Source organism: Nelumbo nucifera, chromosome 5 (assembly GCF_055504915.1).
Source record: "Nelumbo nucifera cultivar China Antique chromosome 5, China Antique-T2T, whole genome shotgun sequence".
NCBI classification, from domain to species: domain Eukaryota; kingdom Viridiplantae; phylum Streptophyta; class Magnoliopsida; order Proteales; family Nelumbonaceae; genus Nelumbo; species Nelumbo nucifera.
In genome coordinates this window covers 22,519,715-22,545,526 of record NC_142653.1, presented here as the reverse complement: position 1 = coordinate 22,545,526, position 25,812 = coordinate 22,519,715, and the positions used below count along the sequence as shown (strand labels likewise).

At 31.8% G+C, this 25,812-nt stretch overlaps 1 protein-coding gene across 7 annotated transcripts; it reads left to right on the top strand.

The window, feature by feature from the left end:
* The first annotated feature begins 15,410 nt into the window (after positions 1-15,410).
* LOC104595775 (putative 1-acyl-sn-glycerol-3-phosphate acyltransferase 5) lies at positions 15,411-22,621 on the top strand. Of its 7 annotated transcripts, none has more exons than XM_088888039.1 (5): positions 15,412-15,616; positions 16,600-16,708; positions 18,114-19,083; positions 19,391-19,521; positions 22,045-22,621. In XM_088888039.1, the coding sequence occupies exons 3-5, from the start codon at positions 18,512-18,514 to the stop codon at positions 22,485-22,487; spliced, it is 1,146 nt and encodes a 381-aa protein (XP_088744165.1). In that variant the 5' UTR covers positions 15,412-15,616; positions 16,600-16,708; positions 18,114-18,511; the 3' UTR covers positions 22,488-22,621. The 7 variants fall into 7 exon arrangements, with proteins under 7 accessions (XP_010254961.1, XP_088744165.1, XP_088744164.1 ...); XM_088888038.1 differs by having other exon boundaries at positions 16,556-16,708; XM_010256656.3 differs by having other exon boundaries at positions 16,470-16,708.
* Positions 22,622-25,812: the final 3,191 nt, after the last annotated feature.

Here is a 25,812-nt window from a genome sequence, read left to right as displayed (position 1 = left end):
TTGCTTATTTTAGGCAATAATGGGCAAGAATGAATAACATTATAGTGTTTGGTTACAAAATTCTTGCCAAGGGTTACATTCTTTTTAGAATGAAAAATCAGCCCCATAGCACAAAAAATGACTAGCTTGCAGCATGAAAAAGAATCATGCCCCATCTTGCTCATTTCATTTTTTGAGGAAACTCTACCTATAAAACTGTTGCCATAGATGTTTACTTTTGCAAAAGCACTTTACGAAATCACTTTTATAAAAGTACTTTTATGGAAGTAGTTTTACGAAAGCACTTTTATGAAAGTACTTTTATAAAAGCACTTTTATGGAAGTACTTTTATGGAAGTACTTTTACGAATGTACTTTTATAAAAGCACTTTTACGAAAGCACTTTTATAAAAGTACATTACTAAAGCACTTTTACAAAAGTACTTTTATGAAAACACTTTTACAAAAGTAGTTTTACAGAAGTACTTTTACAAAAGCACTTTTATAAAAGAAATTTTACGAAAGTACTTTTATAAAAGCACTTTTACGAAAGTACTTTTATGAAAATAATTTTATTAAAGTACTTTTATGAAAGCACTTTTACGGAAATACTTTGTAAAAACACTTACGAAAGTACTTTTATAAAAGCACTTTTATGAAAACACTTTTATAAAAGCAATTTTATTGAAGTACTTTTACGAAAGCACTTTTACTGAAGTACTTTTATGAAAGTACAAAAGCACTTTTAGGAAAACACTTTTATAAAATCACTTTTATGAAAGTACTTTTACAAAAGTACTTTTATAAAAACGCTTTTACGAAAGTACTTTTATAAAGCACTTTTAAAAAATCACTTTTACGTAAGTACTTTTACAAAACATCTATGCCAATTGGTAAACATTGACTATTGGAGACCTAGGCTGACGGTTTGTGAATACCGGCATAAATTTTTTTTTTTTTGAAGAATGAAAATGAGCAACATAGGACACTTGTCAGTTTGAAAATAATTCATTTTTAGGAAAAAAGTGTTTGGTTCATAGCAATATTTTTTCATTCTGCCTATTTTTACCCATTCTTTTCCATTTTAGAATTTTATATTGGGTAAGAATGATAATGAATGAGAATTGAACCAAACATGGCCTTTGCCTCTCAAGGTTTAAGCTTTAAAACTTTGATGTAAGGCTTAAGTCTTTGTTAGAATGAACCATAAGTGTCAATGATTATTTAGTGGTTCAGTGCCAAAAAAAAATCTATATTTTTTGTTTGCATTTTTATATTTCAAAAATATAGAATAAACACTTCAATAAATATGGGATAAATAAATAAAAAATAGTAAAAATGAAAAACCAATATGGGAATCAAGTTCTATTAGTTTATCTAAGTGTTTTCAGAGAGTTCAATGCAAAAAGGGCCAATCAAATTCCTAGTTTCTCTTGGATATATCAAATGATTTTTCGTGTTATTTTAAATCTAACGTTCCAAGTTTGTTATTTTTCTCATTTTTTTTATAATTGATTTATTTTCTTTTATTGCTTTTTTGCATAGATCAAATTAATTAAGTTATTTTATTTCTTCTAAAAAATTGAATGACCATAAATCTAATATCCCATTATATGGATGATTCTTCTTATGTTTCCTTTATTCTAAATTGGTCATTTGAATTATTTGATAACTTTGCATTTTGATACAAGAAATGTAAAATGTTTACAATTCTTAGTTGATTCATTATTATCTTATTTAATGCTTAACCACTGAAATATATTGATTATAAACATTTATTTCATGGGCATTTATACCTTCTATCATTTTAATTTGGTATATTATATGTTATTTTTAAACTTTAATTACTTTTATTCTTAAAATTTGAGGTTTACACTCCACCTTTTTTGTCCATTATACCTCAAATATGCTTTTAGCCTTTCAAATCTTGGGTGGGTGGGTTATGCTTGTGGGGCACATGTGAGGTGCGCTCTATGGGGAGCCCATCCAAATTTGGTTAAATAATGATCTTTAGGAATGGCAACAGGTAGGATTCGAGGTAGAGATCATATTCCCTGTCATCACCTTTTTTTTTAATTAGGGGAACTCATGCAATGCACGAGCTTTGTTAAAAGAATTAGGCAAAATGAGCTAGGGATGCAACATAGGTGGGCCTAACCCGAGTTTGAATTAACCAGATTTTGCACAAGGGCTTGAGTTTTCAAACTTCAAGCTAGGCTTGGGCCAAAAATCTTAGGCATAACCTAAACTTAGGTTAGGCTTAGATTGAGGCCTTGGGTAGCCCGAGTTTGACCCGATAGAATCTGAGCCCACCCAACATTATCGATTTATTATAGCTAGAAATTGGGCTATAAAGCTCAACATGTCAAAGTCCAAGCCCATCTTGATATGTGTTGGGTTAAACTCAGGTTGGACTTGTGTTGGTAAACTCAAGCTTAACCTTGAGTTGGGCTTGGGTTGACCTTCATCCTCACCCTGACCCAACTCACTCAATTTGTGCCCCAAGAAGGAGCATTTTGACTTTCATAATTGTATTAGTTTTCATTTAATCTGTTGTTAAATTGTTTTAACTTTTACTAGATTTTTATTTAGTATTAATTTTTGTAGTGTCACTTTTTTTAAACGACTATGCAAAATGGCATACCATTGACCCAGTGAGAGTTGAAGTGGATCTAGTCAGTACTCCAACAATATTCTCTCTATGCAAAAATATTTTAATAAAACCAAACAATCAAATAAATTTATTTTATAGAAAAAATAGATAAGTAATAACATAACAAAAACTTGGTTGTGGGTGTGTGTGAGAGAGGGCGTATCATAGAAATGACTTGTTCTCCATCAACATGTGGCTTATCATATGGGCATTGGATTTTCCAACATGTTGAGGATTAGCAAATGAGGGCCTATGACCACTCTTCCAATAATAAGGAAGTCAAGGTAATTACTGTACTGGGGGGGGGGGTAAATACTTTCATGTGTTCACTTTAAGGTTATTAATGATTTTCATTGATTTCTAATCCATTTATTATGCTATCTTGAAATTTGAGTTGCATATTTTTAATAGATATGTGTATTTACTTTCTAGGAATATTTTAGTACAGGAGGATGAGATGTCCAAATTGGAGTATGAGAAACTTTCTATTTGGCAATGCTAAATAAAAAAAATGTTTTTATTAATTATGGAAATTGAATGTAAAATTTAAAACCAATTAGAAATAAAATTATTTTCATATTCTCTCTCATTAAATCTCATATTAAGGTATATTCTATTATTAAATTCAAAAAATTAATTTTAATATTATAAAAATAATTATTTTAAAAAATATTTTCTTCCCTCCCAATGGTGGGTAAGCAATTTAACCATTTTGGGTCAAATGGGTTAATAAATAATATCATAATTAAATAATAAAAAGTTATAATATAAAAATTAAAAAAGATTGGACATAAATCTAATATTGCATATTCATTATACTAAAGAAAATGCATATGAAATGTAAGAAGTAATTTTATGAATAATGAAAATGGAATGCCAAAGTTAAAATCAACCTATAAATGAAATGATGTCATAGTCAAATAATAAAACCTTTAAAAATATAAATATAAATAATAACAAAAATAAAAATATAAAAAATTTGGGCACATATCTAATGTTATATATTCATAAAAATAAATATTGGGTACATCTCTAATAGCATACATTCATTATCAATGATGGAAACATAATATAAAATTTAGTGTCAACCTAGAAATCAAATTATTTTTCCTTTTGGGTTGTGGATTAGTGGTTTGGGTCAATTGCATTTACCGATGATATGATAGTTAAATAATAAATATTTAAAAAATAAAAAAGTACAATTCGTCAATAGAATATATAAAAAATTATATATTAATTATGTCAAACAAAAATTAAGTATGATAAGTAAAGATTATTTATATAATATAGATGATATATAATCTAAAACAAATCCGAAAGTAAAGCTATTTACTTATCTAGATGGTGGATCAATGATCCAACTTTTAAAAGAAACTCATGATGTAATAATTGAATAATAAATATTTAGAAAAAAGATAGAATACAAACAATGAAAAAGCAAAAAAATCTATCACATCTGGGAACAATTATAATGTTATATATTCATCATAATAAATAAAAATAATCGTTAAAATAAAATTTATTTATATTTATGGCAAAAATGGAATACAAATTTTAATAATAATAATAATAATAATAATAATAATTGTTATTGTAATTTAAAATTTTCACATGCAATGCACATGCACATTTACTACAAGCATTTGAGTTTATTTTTAATCATATTGTTACTTTTGTTAATTATGATATATAAAAAATTCAAGTAATTAGTATTAAAAAAATTCTCATGTGCAAATGCACGTAATTACTAGTATACACACACACACATATACACATATACACTACTTATAAAAGTATGAATGGGGTGTAATTTTCTGGAATTTTCATTTAACAAAATATGCCCCTCCAACTTGAGTTATCTAAGGGGTAAATGTGTTTTTTTTAAGGCATGGTAAATGCTTGTTTTGATAAAACATTAATTAATATGGTTGAAATTGCATTAATAATCTATACTATATATAAAAGTGTGGATGAAGAGAACTTACACTTTCTCTTATTAAATTCTATATTTAAGTTATTTTTCACTATTAAATGCTACTAATTAGATCTATGTCAATATTCTTAACAAAATAAAAGTATTATCGAGACTGTGAAAGTTTTATTGACTAAAATATCCCATATTTGTGATTTTAGTTCATCACTAATTGTGTGGGTTTAAACCCTATATTCAACTATTACTTTTCACTTCATTTAATCCTCTCTCATTAAGTCCTATATTAAGTTATTAACTCCCTTTCTTCCTTATTAAATCTTATATCAAAGTTATTTATTATTAAGAAATGCTATTAATTAGATCTATTTTAATACACTCAACAATGTAAACCCCATGTATTTTAAAACAGACTCATAAACAAAACCATTATTTCATCTAAGTGGTCACTAAGCAATTCAACCATCCAAAATCAAATTGATTAATCCATGAAGTCATAGTTAGATAATATTTTTTTTTCAAATAGAAGTAAATATAGAAATTTACAAAAAAAGAAAAAGAAAAAATGAACATATTTATGATATTTTTATTAGTTAAAATAAAGAAAATAAGGGCGATAAACAAAAATTATTTTATTGACGATGAAAATGAAATACATAATCTAAAACTAACCAAAAATGAATTTATTTTCCTGATTTATGAAGATTAATAGTTCTACTTTTGGGTCAAATTGTTGATCTTTAATGTCACAATTAAATATTAATAATTAATAAAATATAAAAGACAAAAATACATAAATTTTGTAAAAAAAGTGGAGACATGTATAATGTTGTATGTTTATCATATTAAGCAAAAAATAAGTTTGACATATCATAATTATTTTTATGTAGATAGAAATGTATAAATTATAAAAAAATTAAACACATCTATAATTCAGATTTTGCAATCTGCATCCAATCAATAATAAAATCAAATTCAAATTTGACTCTATCCGATCTCGGATTAAAATGTGAATTTGAATATATTGTAATATTGGTTGATTTTAATATATAAAATTTATATAATTATATTTACAAGTATAAAAAAATTATAAATTACATTATATATGAATTTATATATAATAATAAATTCAATATGTTATATTTATAATATTTTATTATATATAAAAGTTAAAAAGTAATTAACTTTTTATTTTTTATTTTACAAATGAATGCAAAGTCAGATTAATACAAATTCGATTGGATTCAAATGCAAGTTTTCAATAATTGGATCAAATTTGGATTTCGTTCAATCTGATCCAATTCCAATTCATTTGTAGCCTTACAAGTTGAGGCTCTTTCATATACAACATTCAATCAAAAGTCTAACATTTTAGGGTATAATATGAGCAGGTTTAGTGAATCGTCGAGCGTTGTAAACAAAAGTGACAAAAGAAAATTATTTGGCAAGCTTACTAATTTGTCTTTGAATCTAATGGACATTTCTTTTAATATTTTTTAAAATAGTGTCGTTTTCATATTTTCATATCAGATATTAAATATTGCTCTATCTTTATTTAAGATATTTTTCTCATAAATAAATTTTATTAATTAGATCTATATCCAATACTTTTAATAATATAAAACTCATATTTAAAAAATGGCCCAAAAACAAATCTTATTCTATCCATGTGGCAAGTAAGCAATTCAACCATACAATTCAAATGGGTTAATCCATAATACCATAATTAAATAAAATAATATATAAAAACAAATGATACATAATTTTTGTAAAAAAGTTTAGATACATTATTATTACCATCATCATCATCTAAAATTGTCACATGCAATGCCAAGCAAGTGCACCTGATTAGTTAAGAGGAGAAATGGGAATCTATTTTGTTAGAGATATAATTTAGGGAAAAGATAGAGGGAAATTGAAGTATTTATTGAATTGTTTATAAAAAATGACATGGATTAAAAAAAATCAAAAATAAAAAAAAGGAGAAATAAGTAACTTTCTTATTCTTTGCAAGCATGGAAGTTTTATTCCTTTTTTCCAATAGGGCAATGGATTTGGTTTATGAGTTGACCCTGAAAACATTACCAACATAACCAGATTGATACTGATTAAATGGAATTGGGGATGGATTTGGAACGGGTGGGCAAGCATTTAGGAATTTGGATCGCGTGCTAGCAAAATATGTTCCAACATTCCACCAACAACATCTGACACCGCACATCTCATATATGGTAGGTTTCACTTTTATAGTGGGTCCTAGTTTTATGGCAATATGTACAGTGTCAGATCAAGTTGGTACGGTGTTGAAACTTGTTTTGTTGGCATGTGATCCCAACTCAGCATTTATTAGGTACTTTTTTTTTCATTTATTAGGTGGTTAGAGGCTGATAGAATGGAGTTTTTTTTTTTTAATAATAAGCAGGTACTAGATAAATTGATAAATTAATGAGAGAGAGAAAAGAGATGCATCAATCTTACGTTCATACAAGCCATTCCGCTTTATTTAGTTTTAATTTTATGTTCGAAGTAAAGAACAATAATAATAATAACACTACCTGTTTAAATAATTCGATTAGTAGATATGTAAACTCAATTATCGCCTAGATGTAATTAAAGTCCAAAATATTTATATAAAAGTTCAAAATACAGAAAGAAAGTGAGAAATATTTGCTCTTTGTTTATTTTCTTTCCAAATACAAACGCTTTTGTTATTACATATTAAAAAGTATCAGTAGGTGTTCATAGACTATAATATGATTTGGCTTTAACTATATTAAATTGGATAGAGACCTGTAGTGGCATTTCCTTTTTCAATTTGGCCATGTTTCTAATGTGAGGCTGTAGTGGCTTGTTGGCTTGTTGGGACGGGGTTGATAGTGTTTAGTTGGTAGCAGACCCCGATCCATTTATGATTTATGTGGTTAGAACTTTAGCAAGATTAATTTGTGCTATGACTACATAGATAGCCAGTTGACATTACGTCTATGCATTTGAAATGCAAGGTAAAAATGGTATATTGCAAATACACTATGGAGCAATGTTTTTTAACTGTAATTGATTCGGACGGTTGAACCGTTCGAACTGGGAACTATCCAAGCAATCAGTTCCGTTTTATCCTAAAACCAGTCCCTGGTTAAAAACTGTTGAATTGGTCAATGACTCGTTGACCCAAGTGGTCGAATTGTTGACCTGTTCAACCTGTTTAACGGTTTTGACCATTTTTTTATTTTGATCCATTTTTTTAATTATTTATTAGAATGGGCCATACGTTCAAATTGGACAGTTGAATTGTCAACCCTAAAATCGATGGCAAGATTGGTTTTAGTTCTGGTTCTATGTCATTTTTTAAAACATTGCTATGGAGTCGGTGACAATTACCCACTGACTTTCATTTGCGATCAAGATTCCATGATCTTTCACTTTGTAACAAATACCCCCCTAACTTGTTAGGTCAAATGATGAAATGCATTAATTTACCAAAGTATCCATTTGAACTTTACTTATTTTCTTTTCATTGTTTTTTTTTCTCTTAAACCCTAATTGACCCAACAAATATGTCCATTTTCTCCAAGCTAACCCGGTTAAAATAACAAGAATCATTTCACTAACATGAATGTCTCTCTTCATCTTAAAATATAAAAAAATATCCACTCCTTTCTCCAATAAAGTAAGAAAAAAATAAACAAATGAAACCTTAAATTTATATCTATTAAAATGAAATTTTCATCCGAATATTAAATCCATCCAAAAATATGCAAGGATCTATTAGAGCAACCGAGGTGGTTTAATATTATACTTAGAAAACTAATCAAATAATAAATTGTTGAAATAAATAAGTCAAAGGTACTTTGGGGATTTAAAAAAAAATAGTTGAACGATGATATTTTTTCAAAGTTAATTGATTAAATGACGATCCTCTAGTGTGTCACAAAGTAAAATTTCAGGGGTCTTTACCGCCAATGAAAGTTTAGGGGGTAATTATTATTGGCCCCATAACATAGGGGGTCATTGTAATTTACCCAAAAAAAGAGATATATTGGACTATATGGTTTAAAGGCTTGGAATGTTATCCTACTAATGATTTTTTGAAACTCTCTATACCATTGTTATTACTATCATTGTTATTGTTGTTATTATTAACATTTATTATTATTTTGCTATTAATCTATAGTGTGGGTGCAGTGTGAAATTTTTTTTGGGCTAAAATTACCCTCAATTTCTTTGTTTGATAAAGGGTATAAAAGTCATTTTATTATAGCTTTAATGGCTACAAAAATGGCTATATTTGTGTATTTAATCCATCTCTAATTGCAAGGGTTAAAAATGTAATTTCAATTATTACTTTCTACCTCATTTAATTCCCTCACATTAATTAAGTCTTATACTTATGGTATTAAATCCCATTCTTCTCTTATTAAATCCTATATTTTTAAGTTATTTTTCACTAATAAATTCTATTAATTTGATTTATGTCAATGTTTTTAACAATATAAACCCATATACTTTAAAAGTGACTCAAAAATAAAACCATTCTTTATCCAAGTGGTGGCTGAGCAATTCAATAACCATTCCTTAACAAAAAATGTAGAAAAAATTAGACACATTTATAATATTTTTATTGATCAAATTAAAAAAACAAGTATAATAAATAATAATTATTTTTATTGATAATAAAAATGAAATACATAACTTATAACTATTTAATAATGAATAGTCCAACTTTTGGGTTAAATGTGTTAACCTTTAATGTCATAAGTAAATGATAAAATTAATAAATACAAAAATACATAAATTTTGTAAAAAAAAGCATTCGAACACATGTATAATATCATATATTTATCATATTAAACAAAAAGTAAGTGTAACATATCAGAATTATTTTTATACATAAAAATACAAAAGACTTATAGAAAAAATTGAACACATCTAAAATCAAGGTTTTAAAAACCGGCCTAAAAACATAACTACTTTTGGCTTATGGTTTTCAGTCAACGGTTCAACCGTCTAGTTTGAGCAAGTTAAACCAGTATGATGTAAAATATAATGTAACTTTTTTTTTTTATTTTTATTGTTATATTAGTATTAGGTTAAAGTCTATCGTGTGTGTATTATGAGAGGGGAGTGTGAGACTTTGAGAAGGAAGCGACTGGTTAAAGCTGAGAAGAAGAAGAAGAAGAAGAAGAACAAACCATCACCAGCAACTATTTCCATGTTCATCATCACCGTCGCTACAAACACCATTTGCCCTCTTCTTACATCTCTCTTGTCTCTCTAAATTTCTCTCAAATTCCAGATCGTTTGTTTCATTGGTGTATCTCAGATTTCTAATATAAAATTGATGTTTAATCTCTCATCACTTGCATCTATTTCTTTATTAGAGTTGTAATTTGTTTGTTGTTACAACTTAAAAAGAATCACATAAATGAGAAAATTCAAAATCAAATGGAAAAACTAAAAACCTTAACTAATTTTGGCCATTGGGAATAACCAAATAGGATTATGAGATATGGAAGTTTAATTTCTTCATTTTTTTTTATTTTCTAATTTCTATTGAAATAAAAAAATTGGAATTAGTTTGGAAGGCTTGAGAACTATTAACTGGGTCAAACATTTTAACGGTTAAAACGCCTGAGTTAGTGGTTCTTTAACTATTTCAACGTTTTTTTTTTTGTGTAAAATACTGATTTAGGGTCAAAATGGAATCGGTGAGCTGACTGGTTCTCGAACCAAACGTTTTTGACTATTTGGTCTAGTTTGATTTTTAAAACAATGACTAAAATACTCACTTTTTTTTCTAAATTTAGTCCCTATTTAATTGAAAGGTTTAAATTGTAAATTGAACTACTACTTTCCACCTCATCAATTTCATTTATTTAAATCTTACAGTTTTCTGATAAATGAACAAAAAATCATAGATACGCCAAAAAGATAAAACACTACAAAAAAAAAAAGAATATAGCCAAGCAAGTAGGGCTGTCAATCATACTTGAAACTTCACAATTCGATCTAATTATCATATATTTGGATGATGTGTTTATGTAATAAGATTTGGATTTTGCAATCTGCATATGATTAATAATAAAAAACAAAAAAATATAAAAGCAAAAAACCATAAAGTTTACAGAAAATTTTGGATATATTATTACTATAATTATGTTCATTTAGAATTGCCACGTGCAAAGCACATACACACTTACTACTTATTATTAAAAGTGTGAGTGAGAGTGTAAAACTTTTGTTTGACTAAAATACCGCGATTTTTTATTTGGTTGCTCTTTAATTATAACGACAAAGCAATAGTTTTTCTTTGTATTTAAGACAAAATAAAAATTTGAACAACCACTTTTATCCTGATTTAAATCCATCTCATTTTTCATAAAAAGATCCATCTCATTAAGTCGTAAGATATTAACTCCCATTTACAGTCATTGAATCCTATTTTTAACCAGAATACCTGAATTTGGTCTCTCTCTAATTGTCATAACACAAAATGTGATTTGAAATACTACATTTCTCATTTGATTCCCATCATTAAGTATTATATTTAGGGTATTAAGTTTCATTATTCTTTCATTCAATCTTATATTAATTAACTATATTAAAGAAAAACAAGTGTGGCAAAAAATAATAATTATTATTAATTATAGAAATAAAATACAAAATAAAAAATATTAAATAAAAATAAGCATGACAAATAAGAATAAACTTTTATTGACAGAAATATAAAAACCATAAAGAAATTGAAAACATGTTATTTATTGTCATCATCATAAAAAAAATGGACACTTACAAAACAATGTACACTTACAAAACAATGTACACTTACTAGTATTAATAAATGCTGGTAGGTAGATGAATTACCTGTGCATGGGGCCAGGTTTAGTTACTACCTATTAAAGTTTAGTGCATAGACCTCAAGGCCATGAAAATTTGTCTTGCATATATGTGATGTGCAACTGTCCAACAAACAGCTATAACTCCAAATTAATAAACATTAGTATGGGACTCTCTACAATCATCGCCATGGCAGTTGGTATAACATAAAGGGATGCATGGATTGTATAAAAATTATCTAATATAACGAATGCAAGCAGAATATTATAAGTGTGGGCTACCGTGTTGTTGTGTAGTTTCTAGGTTGGGGAGTTTTTTTGAAGTCAAGTGATTTGATGAGAGAACAAACGGGAGAGAAGAAGAGAGGTTTTAGTAATGCCATGGTAGCCAATAAGGAATGTTTTAACAAATGTTAAAAGAAAAGCTGCAAGCATGACACGTTTTAATAATTGCCATGTAGTTGATATGTATAAGGGAATTTGATTTTAAATTTAAATTAATTAATATTTTAATTAATTTTGATTAAAACTTTAATTTGAGATCAATTTAAAATTTAATTATATGTGTTTTAATCATTTTAAAAAATTAAAGTTATTTAATTTAAAATGGATTTAAATTAATAAATGCTAATTTTAATTTTTAATAGTTTATCTTAAGCATATATCACCTTACTTATCATTTTTGATTAATTGTGATATATTTATTTTTATTTAAAACATTGCACCATCTTAATTCTAAAACTAATTTTAATTTGTACTAAATGATTAAAATTATTTTTTATTAATATCATTATTTTAAGTGGAACTTAAATGTATTTTTAATTAGTAATAACTAATTTTAAATTTATTATTACATGATTTTAAAATTTTGTCTGTTAATCTTAAAAATAATCCAATCATATATTAGCAATTAATTATCAAATATTTTTCTTCTTCTTATTATTTTTAAATACAATAATTTGAATTTTATTAATTCCATAACTTCTAAAATTTGAAAACTTACCTATTTTATTAAATAATTTTAAAGTTTAATTTATTTTTAAAATACAGTTATTTTACCTGCCAGCCTTAATATTTGAACAATGTTGGCATGCAAGGGCTGTCATGATGTTTTTTTTTTTGGGTATTGTGGGCAGTGTTTTTGAATAACTGTTGACCCGAGCGGTCAGACCGTTTGGCCCAGGAACTGTCTAGACAACCGGTTCCACTTCACCCTCAACCCGGTCCTTGACCAAAAGCCATTGATTTGGTTGGTGACCTACTGACTCAGGTGGTCGAATCATCAATCCATTCAATGGTTTTGGCCATTTTTTATTTTAATTATTATTATTTTTTTTAAATTCTTCAATTTATTCGAACCAAATGATGATACCATTGACCTGGAAACTAGTGGCTAAAGCGGTTCCACTTCAAACCTTGATTGTGGGCTATAACTACAAGAGACGATTCAATAAATTGCAAACACATGCACATGCTTGGCATATTTCAAATTCAAGCCGTTGAATTGGAATCAAATTAGTATCCGGCTCAAGCGGGCACTCATGTGCATCAACCTAATTATCTCGATCATAATGAATAACTCCATCCAATTGTTAAGACAGTTTAAGGGATTAACGAGTTAAACCTTCAAAATCAATGAAACAACAATAATAGTGCAGAATTAATTATTGATGGGGAGGGGAAACCTTACTTACCTTTTCCCTACCTTTTCTTTCAAATCAAACACGACCTTAACAGGAATGATTAATAGGTAAGTCCAAACCCACAGCCCACAGGTCGGTTGATTGGGATCAAATCCCATTCATCAGGATTGGGGTGGGGACATGCCTCTATCCCCCTTCACCCAGGCCCCCACTCTATCTCTATGTTGCTCCATTAAGGCAGAAAAAAAAAAAAAGTAATGAATCCGGTTTTGCTCGTCACACCAGCAACCTCATGGCACTTGTAGACACACATTGATGCAAGGAGAAAATCGAATTCAGAAAATTACCAGTTTTAGATTTATTTTATATAAGTTGGTTATTTGTTATATTCCAAATCTTCTCCTCATAGAGGCTCCTCACACTAACCTCACGACACATTTCAGCCACACATAGAAAATATTTTTTCTTGTGGAGTGGAGATCTTTTTAATGCATGGCTGAAATGTGTGAGGAGCAAATCTGTATTCACGAAATATATAATAGTAATTTGAAAGTTAGATGTCATAGAGTGTATGGTTGAGCTCTAGACCCACTTAGATCTAATCTTACATGTGGTTGTTGGTAGGTCATAAATGATTATTAGAAAGGCTCAGTCTGAAAGGAGTACAAATACAAATATATGCAAAATACATGGTTTTACAGTCTACATATTTGTATTTGTATATACTCCTTCCAAACTGAAGATGAAGATCCATTCCATTAATAGGTTAAATCCAAAAATCAGCATGTTTGTTTTCCTTTTCAAAGCCAATGCTTGTAATTGGAGAAGGACTAGCTAAAGTTGATGTTCCACGCCAGCCATATCCACAAGTACTTCTCATTAATTCCATCACTTACATTTATGGCTGCGTGGAACAAAATGATTCGTCTATACCCAGTAAAGCAAATAAGTTACAATTTCAGTCCAGAACCCGTACTTGATGGTCATTTTATATGCCTTGTAACTCTCTCTCTCTCTCTCTATTACATTTCATGATTGTGATATGGTATGCATATATTGCCTTTGTTTTCATTGAGAATTGATCATGGTCTATATTCGTCTATTTTCATAATTGTAATGTTTGAGAAAGAGTACAAATACAAATCCTTCTAAACTGATCTAGCCATAATTCCACGCCTCCTTGGACTTGGACAGCAATCTTTTGAATTGTGTTTGATTTGAAGGAAAAAATACGCGAAAGGTAGGGAATGTTGTATTGGTGGTGCTATGTATTGTCATATTGAGCTAGTCTTACTACTTAAGACAGACAAGCAGACCGGATATAGATTTGAGAATAAATATGAGAAATCTTCCTCATGCAATGGTTTTGCACATGGGCGTGCAAAATCCCATAACTATAGCCTTGCATAAGAATAAATTTCATAAGATTCCATCACCACTCACCAGCTAGGTTGATGCAGGGATGCAATTTGGGTTGGGCCAAAACTGAAATGACGAAGACCAACGTAAGATGTGGTTGTATTGGGTGGAAAGCCCAACCTAAAACCATATGTGATATTTATCTTGTTACTTGTTTGGAAAGACATCTCTTGCTTTTCCCTTCAGCTGCAGCTGTAGTAGAGACTGACTAGGGAGCAAGAGCATAGTCACAACGAACTCTAATCTCTGTCACGTGAGGCCGGCCGTAAGGGATGATGTGACAGATCTCAACACCGACAGAGTGGGGATTTGTATAATTGACAAATGTATGCAATTCTCCAATGTATACTTTAATCTATTTTTTTTTTCTTGCGTGATTGAAAACCAGACCATGTATTTCTCTCGTAAAGTAGTTCTCCATATAAATAAATAGATTATAATTCTGGACATGTGGTTAGGAATTTGAAGCCGAGATTTTACAAATGGAATGGAGTCTAAAAATAATCAAGCATTTAATACAACCTATCGAATATTCTTAGATCATTCTTCAAACGACAATGGCGACATGTATATGTGAGTGTGAGATAGTGGGAGGAGAGCGGATGACCATTTATCCTTCTGCCCCTTTTTCTTTTCTTTTGTCGTGTATATTATGTCTTATGGGGGCCAATTATTATTTTGTTATAAACTTATAACAGGCCTAACCTTGGAATGAAGATCGGGTTAGACACTTAGACTAATTACCTCAATTCAATGAATCCAACCAAGACCAACAAAGTATAACAAATATCAACCCAACCCGCCCCAACATTTAACTCGTGCGTCAGTAAAGGCAATAGATAGAAAAAAAGTTTGAAAAAATGCACCCGCCACCCGCACCCCACTGTCGGGATCGGGCAGACCGGCTACCCGGCCCGAAACATCAATTATATATACCCCCTCCACTTCACTGGGTGTGGGTGTGGGTGTGGGTGTGGGTGTGGCTGTATTCTATTGCAACAACGTTGCGCTATTTCTTCAAGTCTCCACATATTTTTGTAGCTGTCTTTGTCTTCCATCCAAACTACAGAGAGGCTCAAGAGTCATGGGATCAAACTCCCCGAATTCTGGAATCTCGTTTGATCCGTGAGGGATTCTTCTCTCCCAAAGTTTCATTGACGTAAGTGATTCTCTTTCGCTTTTTTCTTGCTTTCACGACGATTATGTCGATTTTTTTTTTCAGAGTATCCGCCGTTTATAAAAGCCCGATGAGTTAGAAATCGTAGCTCTTTCATTGTGTATGTAACTTACTTTTCTGTTCATCCGAGGCTTGGGTCATGTATTGTTCGATAGTTGCTGCCTTTTCTTTCTTTCTAATAAATGGGAATTAGGTGATCTTTTCCCCCATTTTATTTGTCTATTTTTAATTTTTATATATACGAGGATAGTGTGGGCTGGTATACGCTCACCATTTCTGTTGACTAAACTCAGTTTTATATGCCTGTCTACTGTGGAGACTGATGGTCTGCCTCTATCTTGTTTCGACCTCGCGAATGAGTCGTGGAAATAAAATTTATTTTCTTTATTTTTTTTATCACTTGCTTCTCTCTTCTTTCTTGCGGGGGCGGGTGTATTGCGGTCCCATACGATTTTGCCTCAGAGCCAAGAACAAGAAGACAAGATCTTGTCTTGGTAAACGCCGGCTTTAAATGTTAGTGGTAGGATCTTGCAGAGCCTCCTTCCTACCTTACGTGGCAGAGAACGTTCAGGTCTGTTGTATTTACAGTCATCCGTCTTCAAGGAATTCATGGATTGTAGATATTCTGATTTTTGTTAGGTTAGGATGTTTCTATCTAACTCATTTTCCGTTCTAGTAAGATTTAAACTGTAAAGAATCATGCTGTCTATGGTCATTTCTGTAAGTGGGTTTTCCCCTGCCCTCTGTTTACTTGGTCCTGAAATATTGTCTTGTTTATCACAAGTTTGAGAAAATGGTGCACATCAACGCTTATTAGGATCTGTTTGCTTTGCAGAAAAATTAAATCAACTTTGTTAAATTGGGGCTTTCAGTAGCTTTGGGATTGCAGTGGTTTGAATAATACTGGATTTTGACATTCAGAAGAAATCTGATGGGATCTTGTTTCTCCTTTGGTGGACTCTAAGGACTACTTTGTCAGACCAGTCGGATGACAAGCATTTTTGGATTTTCGACTTGACTGTGAACTCTATTGACAGTTGTGCTCTCCTCCCCCGCCCCTTAATCCAAACTCTGGTAGGTTCGGGTCATTCATACTCTGCATTGGACGATGTTCGTTTCAATCTAAAAGCGGTCAAGACCATGAAATGTTCATGCTCTGTCGTGATTTTATAAGTTGAATATAAATGGCTTCTTTCCATCATTTTAGAGTTCATTGTTTTATGCCATGGACATTCTGGGATCTCTCATCCTTGGGTGGATACTTGGATAGTTGGATCATTCAGAAAACAGGATCAGTATTGTAGAAGTTGAGGGCCTGTTTGGTTCGAGGGAATAGGGGTTTGGAATCAGAATAAAAAATGGGCCATTCCGATTCCAACTGTTTGGTTGGACGGAATCGGAATCCCATTCTCATTTGTGGTGGAATGACATTCCCCATTTGAGGGAATGGCCATTCCTTCCCCCTCCCTTGGGAATGAAATCTCATTCCAGCTGATTCCAATTCCCATTCTGATTCCCGTCTGAACCAAACAGAGAATATACATGGGAATAGACCATTCTGATTTCGATTCTGATCTGACTTTGAACCAAATGGACCTAAATATTTTTCTTCCTCCTTGTATTACTTAAAAGAAGATTGTCCTTTCTTATTTGGTATTTCCATTCTAGTTGGCTTCATCCCAACACCTAGAGTTCTGGTTTTATCAGCTAGCTGGTTCTTTGGCTTATGGCTTCGTGTATGCCTTTGCCCAATGTATATCTTTGCATTTGAGAGGAGAGACATCACTTCACCAAGAGCTCCTCTATATGAAAACAAAACAAAAGTGCCATATCGTTCTGCATTGGAACTTTTGATGGTTAGTAAATCATCATCACCACCTAAGCCTTGTTCCAACTATATGGGTTCAGTTACATGAGTCCTGTTTCACCATTATGTTCTGTTTAGTGCCATATCCATTGTTAAATTTTAAGTGCTTAAATCAGTTCTTTCTGGTCTTGCCCTAGCCCTTCTAGCCCCTTCAGTTTGCAATAGATTGCTTCTTCTTGTAGGTGCTGTAGATGGTCTTTCTATGCATGTAACCAAACCATCTTAATCTACTTTCTCTCATTTTATCAGCATTTGAGTCTACTCCCAAGTTCCTTCAATTAACTTTATTTCTGACCTTTTTTCCACTCATCCATCTCAGCATGTGTTTTGCCACACTCAATTTTTTGGGCATGCCATTTCTTGACTAACACTCTGCTCTATATGGCAAAAAAATGGAATTACCTAAACACTGATGCTGGCTACTCAGTTAACATTTCTATCCTGCATGTATTTTCAAATAGATGCTCCATGCTAAATAATTTTGTTTATGATTCTGGTTACTAGGATGAGATACTGTTATTCATTATTTCTCAGCATTCATGATCTTTATTTCTTTGATATGTTATATGAAACTTGTCATTGCTAAATCCCACCATTATGTTCTTTGTGCAGGTAAAAATAAATAATCCATATTCTGTTAGTTAACAGATAATTGCCCATTTTCTTCCATTGTATCTTTACCGTTTTGAAAGTCATTGGTGCCGATGGCCTTCTAAATGCATCTTTTGTTAACTAAGATACAGCTAAAGTACTCAGGATCTTACAATTCCCTATCAGTTATTCCAAGTTTTAAATCCAAGATCAAGTGCTCCTTTACAACCAGTAGATTGGTCATCTGATACTTTTTCTCAACAGTCGAGATTTACTTGGTGAACTGCACCCAGGAAATGGACATGTGACCCTGCTCTTGTTGTTCGACACCATCTCAAGTGATCTTAGGGCAAATCTATCTAGCACGAACAGTATAGGGCCTATTGATTAAGTGGCTTTGAATATTCTTGGAGAATCAGATGGACGCTTACAAGGTTCTAATTTCAAAAGATCAACCGAAACACCATCCCTTAACTCTCTTTAGGTTATTAAGGGGTGTTGTTTGTTTAGTTGTGCTACTTTCAACAGCATTTATGATGCTAGTGTACTGTGGCCCTGTCAGTGCTGTTATTTTGCGACTTTTCAGCATACACTATAGCAGGAAAGCAACATCCTTCTTTTTTGGTGCTTGGTTGGCTTTATGGCCTTTTCTTTTTGAGAAGATAAACAAGACTAAAGTTGTTTTTTCTGGAGAATCTGTTCCTAAAGAAGAACGTGTTTTGCTCATTGCTAACCATAGAACTGAGGTTGACTGGATGTATCTGTGGGACCTTGCATTGCGGAAGGGATGCCTGGGATATATTAAGTATGTTCTCAAGAGCAGTCTGATGAAGTTACCAGTCTTTGGTTGGGGATTTCACATTATGGAGTTTATTTCAGTAGAGAGGAAATGGGAACTTGATGAATCATCTATGCGTCAAATGCTTTCAACTTTTACTGATCCTCAAGATCCCCTCTGGCTTGCTGTTTTTCCTGAGGGCACTGATTATACGTAATTCCTCACATTCCTTTTATATCCCATTGCATCCCATGTACACAAAGTATCTATCAAGTGATAAAACACATCTTTAGGATCTTTTGTAATATAGCTATTGCTACTTTTCTTTGCCTTTTAGAAAAATGTATTTATGTTTTTCCACAGGCTCCAAATTGCAGGTTCAAAGGATATCTAACCTGCTAATTCTCAGTGTCTATTTCTAGCTGTTGAAAAACTCATTGAACTTGCACATTTTGCATTGTAGTTTTTTTTTAATACTTTTATATTGCCCACCTAGGATTCTGCTTTGCTTTCTTTACAGAGAAGAGAAATGCATACGTAGTCAAAAGTTTGCAGCTGAGAATGGTTTACCTATCCTGAAAAATGTTCTTCTTCCAAAAACAAGGGGTTTCTGTGCTTGCTTGGAAGCTCTGAGGGGTTCCCTGGATGCAGGTAATTTCCTTTCTTGGTTCTCTGTTGCTTTAAAGTAGTTTATTGTGTTTAGTCAGAATATTGCAACCTCTCGCAAGAGTCATTTGTCTAATCTTCAATTTCTGAAATTAAGAGTTTGTTGTCTCTCTGGTTTAGGGATGCTGGTAATATGCACTGAGCTGGTTCAGCTCACTGACTTGATATACTCTGCAAAATTGAGATCGTGGCTACATTAAAAAGCCATTTTAGTGGCTACTATACAAAGATAACATTTGTCAATTAACCAATTTATTGAAATCTTATCTCTTTACAAGCATCTTCTCTCTTTAATGGAATTATGTTTTCTATAAGCTTCAGTATGCTTACCTGCTTCTTTCATGGTTTGACAGATTTTCCACATGATCAATAATTTATTTATTAAGAGCTTTGTTTAGAATGGACTCAATTTACAGAAAATAAGGTCCTGACAGAAATGATGAAAAATTTTCTATGTAGCCAATGCCAACTACTTCAGACATGGATTTAATGAATTTAGTTTAGTTGACTAAAAGAGCTTGGTTGTGATTACTCTTTGTAATAATTTCCATTTCATCTTGTAGACATAGTAAATGATAAAGAAAAAGTTGCAGACAAAGCATATTTGATAATTGTTATAATTGGTTTTAAAAATATATATTTGAATAACTGAGGATTAGATGCACATGATGGGATGAAAACCTGATAAAACACGATAAGAATCCATGGACTTCGATTGTTCCAAAATTTGTTGAAATTTCCTTGAATTTCCCATTTTATGGACCCCCACTAGAGCATCTACTAGAGGAATTTCTAGAGTTGCATTACCAATTAACCTGCATATTTTTAATGATAGATTGCTGGATCCATAACAAATAAAAAAAATTTTAGGAAGAGGTGTAGTTTCCTTCCAGACAAAAACAGGTTCAGAAATCTAGCTTCTACAATATACAAGGTTTAAAATGTTGGTTTTGGTGGAAATATTGGTCATTCAAATATAGGAAACATGTTGGAAATGTCAGAAATATCCTATGGAAATATTGTAAAAATGCAAAAATATAGAATGATATTTTATGAAATGGTAAAAGAAGCTTAGGTGCATATTTTAAATTATTATATTGTTCGATATCATTAAACAAATCTTAGAAACTAAGGTTATAGACAAAAGAATACATTTTGAAGTTGTCTTGTAAGCCTTAAGATACAAAACTACATGGTAGAATGGGTTGAAGCAAATTTCAAACTCATAGAAATTGCAAATGGTTTTAATAGATCAGCCCAATAATTTATTACACAAAAAAGCTAATATTTAGGGCCATTAATCTGAGTTGGTGCTGGCCAGAATCAGTCTCTTCTGTGCTAGCTGGATGGAAAGTGCCTGGCATGTCTAAAGAAGGGAAACAAGTGTGGTCTGTCATCCCATCTGCAGTGTAGTGGGCTATTTGGCTGGAAAGAAATAATAGGGTTTTTGGGCAAAAAGCCTAGTCTGAGGCTGGGGTTATTAATTTTATAATAGAAGAGCTGAGGGACTGGTTATCTCTTTCTGATGTATGTAGGGATGCTTATACTTCTGGTTCTTTTTTGAGGGTGGACTTTTTTGGGGATTCCTAGTTCTGGTCATGCTTGTGCAGATTCTCTTTGTACAAAACCTTGTACTTTTGAATTGAATCTAATACAATACTTTACCTCTTAAAAAAACTAATATTTAACTTCATGTTTGAAATAAATATCAAGCTGTCTCAAAGTGGTAATCCTGCAAGTTAGACGGGCAATAACATTGCTAGTCTACATATCTACAATATTATCACCAAATTTTATTATAATGCTATCTCTTGTTCTTTGCATAGTGCTGGTAGTGTTCATTGGGGAATATGTCGATTCCAGTAAAATTTTGTGTTGTTACCCATAGAAATGGAAATATGTTTTGGAAACATTAGGAAATTTAGGGACATTAGGAAACATGACAATATATGACACCAAAGGTGGTGAATGATACCCAAATTGGTCTCATAGGGTTGTCACACTGCCTTTGATCATGTGGCTGCCATACTTTTCCCATTCAATACAGTGTAGGCAGCCTTGTTCTGGCCACTGCCTGGTTATAGTTCCATCAAACTAAATTTTTTCTGACTTCTCCGTAGGTAAGCAGGCCCATCCAAGAATGTTGGATTACTTGGTAACAGTATCTGGAATAATTGGTACATGTGATTCTAGGATCAGGAACATATAAAACCACTCTTGTTAAATCTTATGGCAATAATAAGTTTTAAGATACATCACTCATTCAGGTGACAACAATGCATTGGTATTGAGCTCAGCCACTTCAGTTATCAAATGACCCAGTCTGAACAATCACACACACACACACACGACACAGTTTTAAGGCAAAAGTTCTGATTACCTTACTATTAGTTTCTTACTGAAGGAGATCACTTCTATTAACCTCCAATTTCATTTTTCTTGTTCTCTGTAATCTTTTTGTTCTAACTGCTCTGCGTGTTTCCCCCTGTTGTTTTCAATTAACTGCAGTTTATGACATCACTATTGGGTACAAGTATCGGTGTCCTTTCTTTATGGACAATGTTTTTGGTGTGGATCCTTCTGAGGTTCACATTCATGTTCGACGTATCCCTCTCAGTGAGATTCCAACATCTGAAGATGGGGCTACTGCTTGGTTGATGGATAACTTTCAACTGAAGGATCAGTTGCTCTCTGATTTTAGTGCTCAAGGTTATTTTCCTCATCAAGGAACAGAAGGAGATCTCTCTACATTGAAGTGCCTAAAAAATTTTATCTTGGTAATTGCACTGACCAGCATCTGTATGTTTGTCACATTTTTTTCATCCATCTGGTTTAAAATATATGTAGCTCTAAGCTGTGCTTATCTTGCATCTGCTACCAATATGAACATCCGACCATTACCAGTTCTAGGCTCCAAGGGATCCATGTTCTATTGCAAGAAATCCAGTTAGTAAAAGAGCATGTCATTGGGCTCCAATATTTCCAATCTAAGTACAACCGTTCACAAAGATGTAATTGACTGTGGAATTTATATACTTCCTATTGTTAGAAGGGTTTATAAAATATCTTTCAGTACTCTCATTTTCCAGTTAATAGCCCATTGGAAAGCTTTGCTTATTCAAGATGTATGCTTGAATGATGTTTTTTTAATGGATTAATGGAGAAAAAAGTTTTACTGATGATTCAAGAGTGTAATTGACAAAGGAAAATGCCCACAGCCCAATGCTTACAGTATACCAACCTCTACGTAATAAATATGTTTCTCTTCTCCTAAAACTCATTTTGGATATTCGAATCCATAAAGAGTTTGCAAACATCAGCGGAGATTTTCAAATTCTTTTTTCCTCTCTTTCTCAACAACCCAACAAATGACAAAAGGAACCTTAAACCGCAAGCTGATATCTGAAAATGATAACCGAAATGATTGAATTGCTTGAATGGTGTTGTTGAAAATTGAAGGGTTCTCATTGCAAATTTTCTGTTATCAAGATGTAAGCATACTGATATGCAAAATAGAGAGGTTACTACAGTAGGTTTATAACCTAAGCCTAAGTCATGATTGTTCAACTAATAAGACTGGGTAGTTTCTTACAATTATCATTTAGAATATTCTTAAGTTGGGTTATGAGAATAACAAGAGTAATACCTATCACGTGTTATTGTCAATGCATCAAGGTTTAAAATGTTGGTGTCGGTGGACATGTCGGTTGTCCAAATATAGGAAATATGTCAGAAATATTGTAAAAATTACACATAGTGGTAACATTGTAAAATATGCAAAAAAATATAGAATGATATTTTATGAAATGATAAAATAAGCATAGACATACCTTTTTAAATTATTATCTTATTCCAAATCATAAAACAACGCTAAGAAACTAAGGTTATAGACAAAATAATACGTTTCTGAAGTTGTCCTGTAAACCTTAAGATTCAAAACTTCATGAAAGAATGAGTTAAAGCAAAATTTAAACTTATAGGAATGTAAATGGTTGTAATAGATCAACCAAATAATTTATTACACAAAAAAAAATCTAATGATCTAATATTTAACTTCATGTTTGAAATGAATATTGTGCTAGCTCAGAGTGGTGATCAAGTAAGTTAGGTGGGCAATAACATTGTTACTCAACATATCTCCAATATTGTCACCAACTTATGTTATAATACTATCTCTTGTATTCCTTATAGTGCTGGTAGTGTTCATTGGGGAATATGTCGATTCCAATAAAATTTTATGTTGCTACTCGTGGAAGTGGAAATGGAAATATGTTGTGGAAACTATCTCTTGTACTCCACATACTGCTGGTAATGTTTATTGGGGAATAGGTTGATTCTGGTAAAATTTCGTATTGCTACCTATAGAAATGGACATATATCTTGGAAATATTAGGGGATTTATGGACATTTTAGACCATGCAATGCATTTGTTTAACCATTGGCCACAACTATTAAGTAATTCCGAAGTTCTTTTTTTTTTTTTTTTAAGTGAAGATTTTTTTTTTTAAATAAAACAAACAAGTAACTTCTACAATGAGGTTTCCCAAAGAGAGGCGCAAGATGCAGCCTCAGTTACAAGTCAGATTACAATTATGTAGCCTCAGTTACAAGTCAGATTTTAATTGTGCCCAAAACAAATGCTCCTTGTGCACCCCTTGTTTAGCTAGATAATCAGCTATCCCACTGGCCAATCTCCTTTGCCATAGAATACTTACATTCATGTTAGTGGGTTAACCATTTAAACCTTTTCATAGCTTCCCTGTAGGTCCAGATTTTAGTTTCTGCATCTGTCAACCAACCCACTACCAGCTTTGAATCCCCCTCAATTATCAAACTGTTCACATTCATCTCTCTAGCAAGCTGTGCACCCTGGAATACAGCTAAAAACTCAGTAATTCTGAAGTTCTCCAATGGTGCTTTTTTCCTATGAAGTTAATTTTCTGCCAACTTTTCAGCCACATTCTAGGAATGATGCTCTTCCTTGAGTTTGTGCAGGCATGCATTCAAGACAGCTTCCTTTCGGTAAAGGGAAGAAGGAAAACAAAAAACAAGTTTTCTAAGTACTTGTGGGCGGCCATGAAATTTGAGCTTTCCTAGTATCAGTCCAATCAGAGTGACAGATAATTATATACCAACTAAAACTTGACTATCACCAGCCCCCTTATCTAGGAAGGGATGAACCAAAATATAGATCTCCTCCCAACATCTTCCCTTGCTAGCATCATATAGAGAGAGAGAGCTATCTGATTAAGGATTTATCTGAATGGGGTGTTTCCTTTGTGTCACAATTTTAGCTTTCCTGTAATAAAAGGGAAAACAAAGGATAAATCATGTAGAGGTATTTGAGAGCAGTAACTCTTTGGTCAGTATTGGAAGAAAAAAAATGCTAGAACCGATTTCGTGGTCATGTCATTCCTCTGTCCAAGGTTTTTAATTTTTTTTTAGTTGCCAGATATTTGAGGTTGAGGAGGAGCCACTTTGAAATTATTTTTGTTGTTGACTTATCAAAAAAAGTGTTGTTGTTGTTGTTATTGGGAGGGGATATAAAAGTCATATCCATGAGAAAATATGCATAAGACAACTAGTTCATTAATTATATTGATTAATAATATTAATCCTTGTGCTTGTGCTTCAACTCCACGGTCAAGACAACAGCTAAAGAAAAATCACTCAACTTTTTGCACCTTGTGGAAATGTTTGTCTAAGCTGGAAATGCCCTTTTTGGTTTAAAGCCCGGTTTCATCTATGAGAACAGGCCTCTGATGACTGCAGGTAGATCTGGGTAAATTTCAACCAATTTGCCATCTCTAGAGTTGTGAAAGAAATTAATTGGCCAAATTATTCACTATAGATGAAGCTCCTCATGCACTTTCTACTATGGAAGATTTTATTTTTATTATTTTCGGGAGAGGTTGGAACTTGGAAGTGGGTAGAAGAGAGTCCAATGTTGTGCTTTTGAAGTATATCATTGTTGACATAAAGGGGGTGGTATGAGAATCAAATAATCTTTTCATCGGTCAGCTGACTCCTGTGGGCTCTGCTTTCATGTGCTTCCTTTCTCAGAGTTCTTTCCCAATCTCTCCAATCCATGTTGGATTTTCCAGTGAAAGGTATTAGGCAAGAGCTGGTACACTGAAAATTAGGGCTTTTTGATGGCAGGTTTATTACATGAAGATTAATACTACTGAGAGCTTGCAAAAAAGAAAACCAAATTGAAATACAGTCACATAGTATTTGCCCTTTGTGCATAGCAAGCTGTGAGACCATTTTCCATCT

Coding starts and splice junctions, on each gene's coding strand:
- LOC104595775 (XM_010256659.3), top strand. CDS start 18,512: ATGGACGCTTACAAGGTTCTAATTTCAAAAGATCAACCGAAACACCAT. Junction 19,084..19,390: donor CCTGAGGGCACTGATTATAC/GTAATTCCTCAC, acceptor CTTTCTTTACAG/AGAAGAGAAATGCATACGTA. Junction 19,522..22,044: donor GAGGGGTTCCCTGGATGCAG/GTAATTTCCTTT, acceptor AATTAACTGCAG/TTTATGACATCACTATTGGG.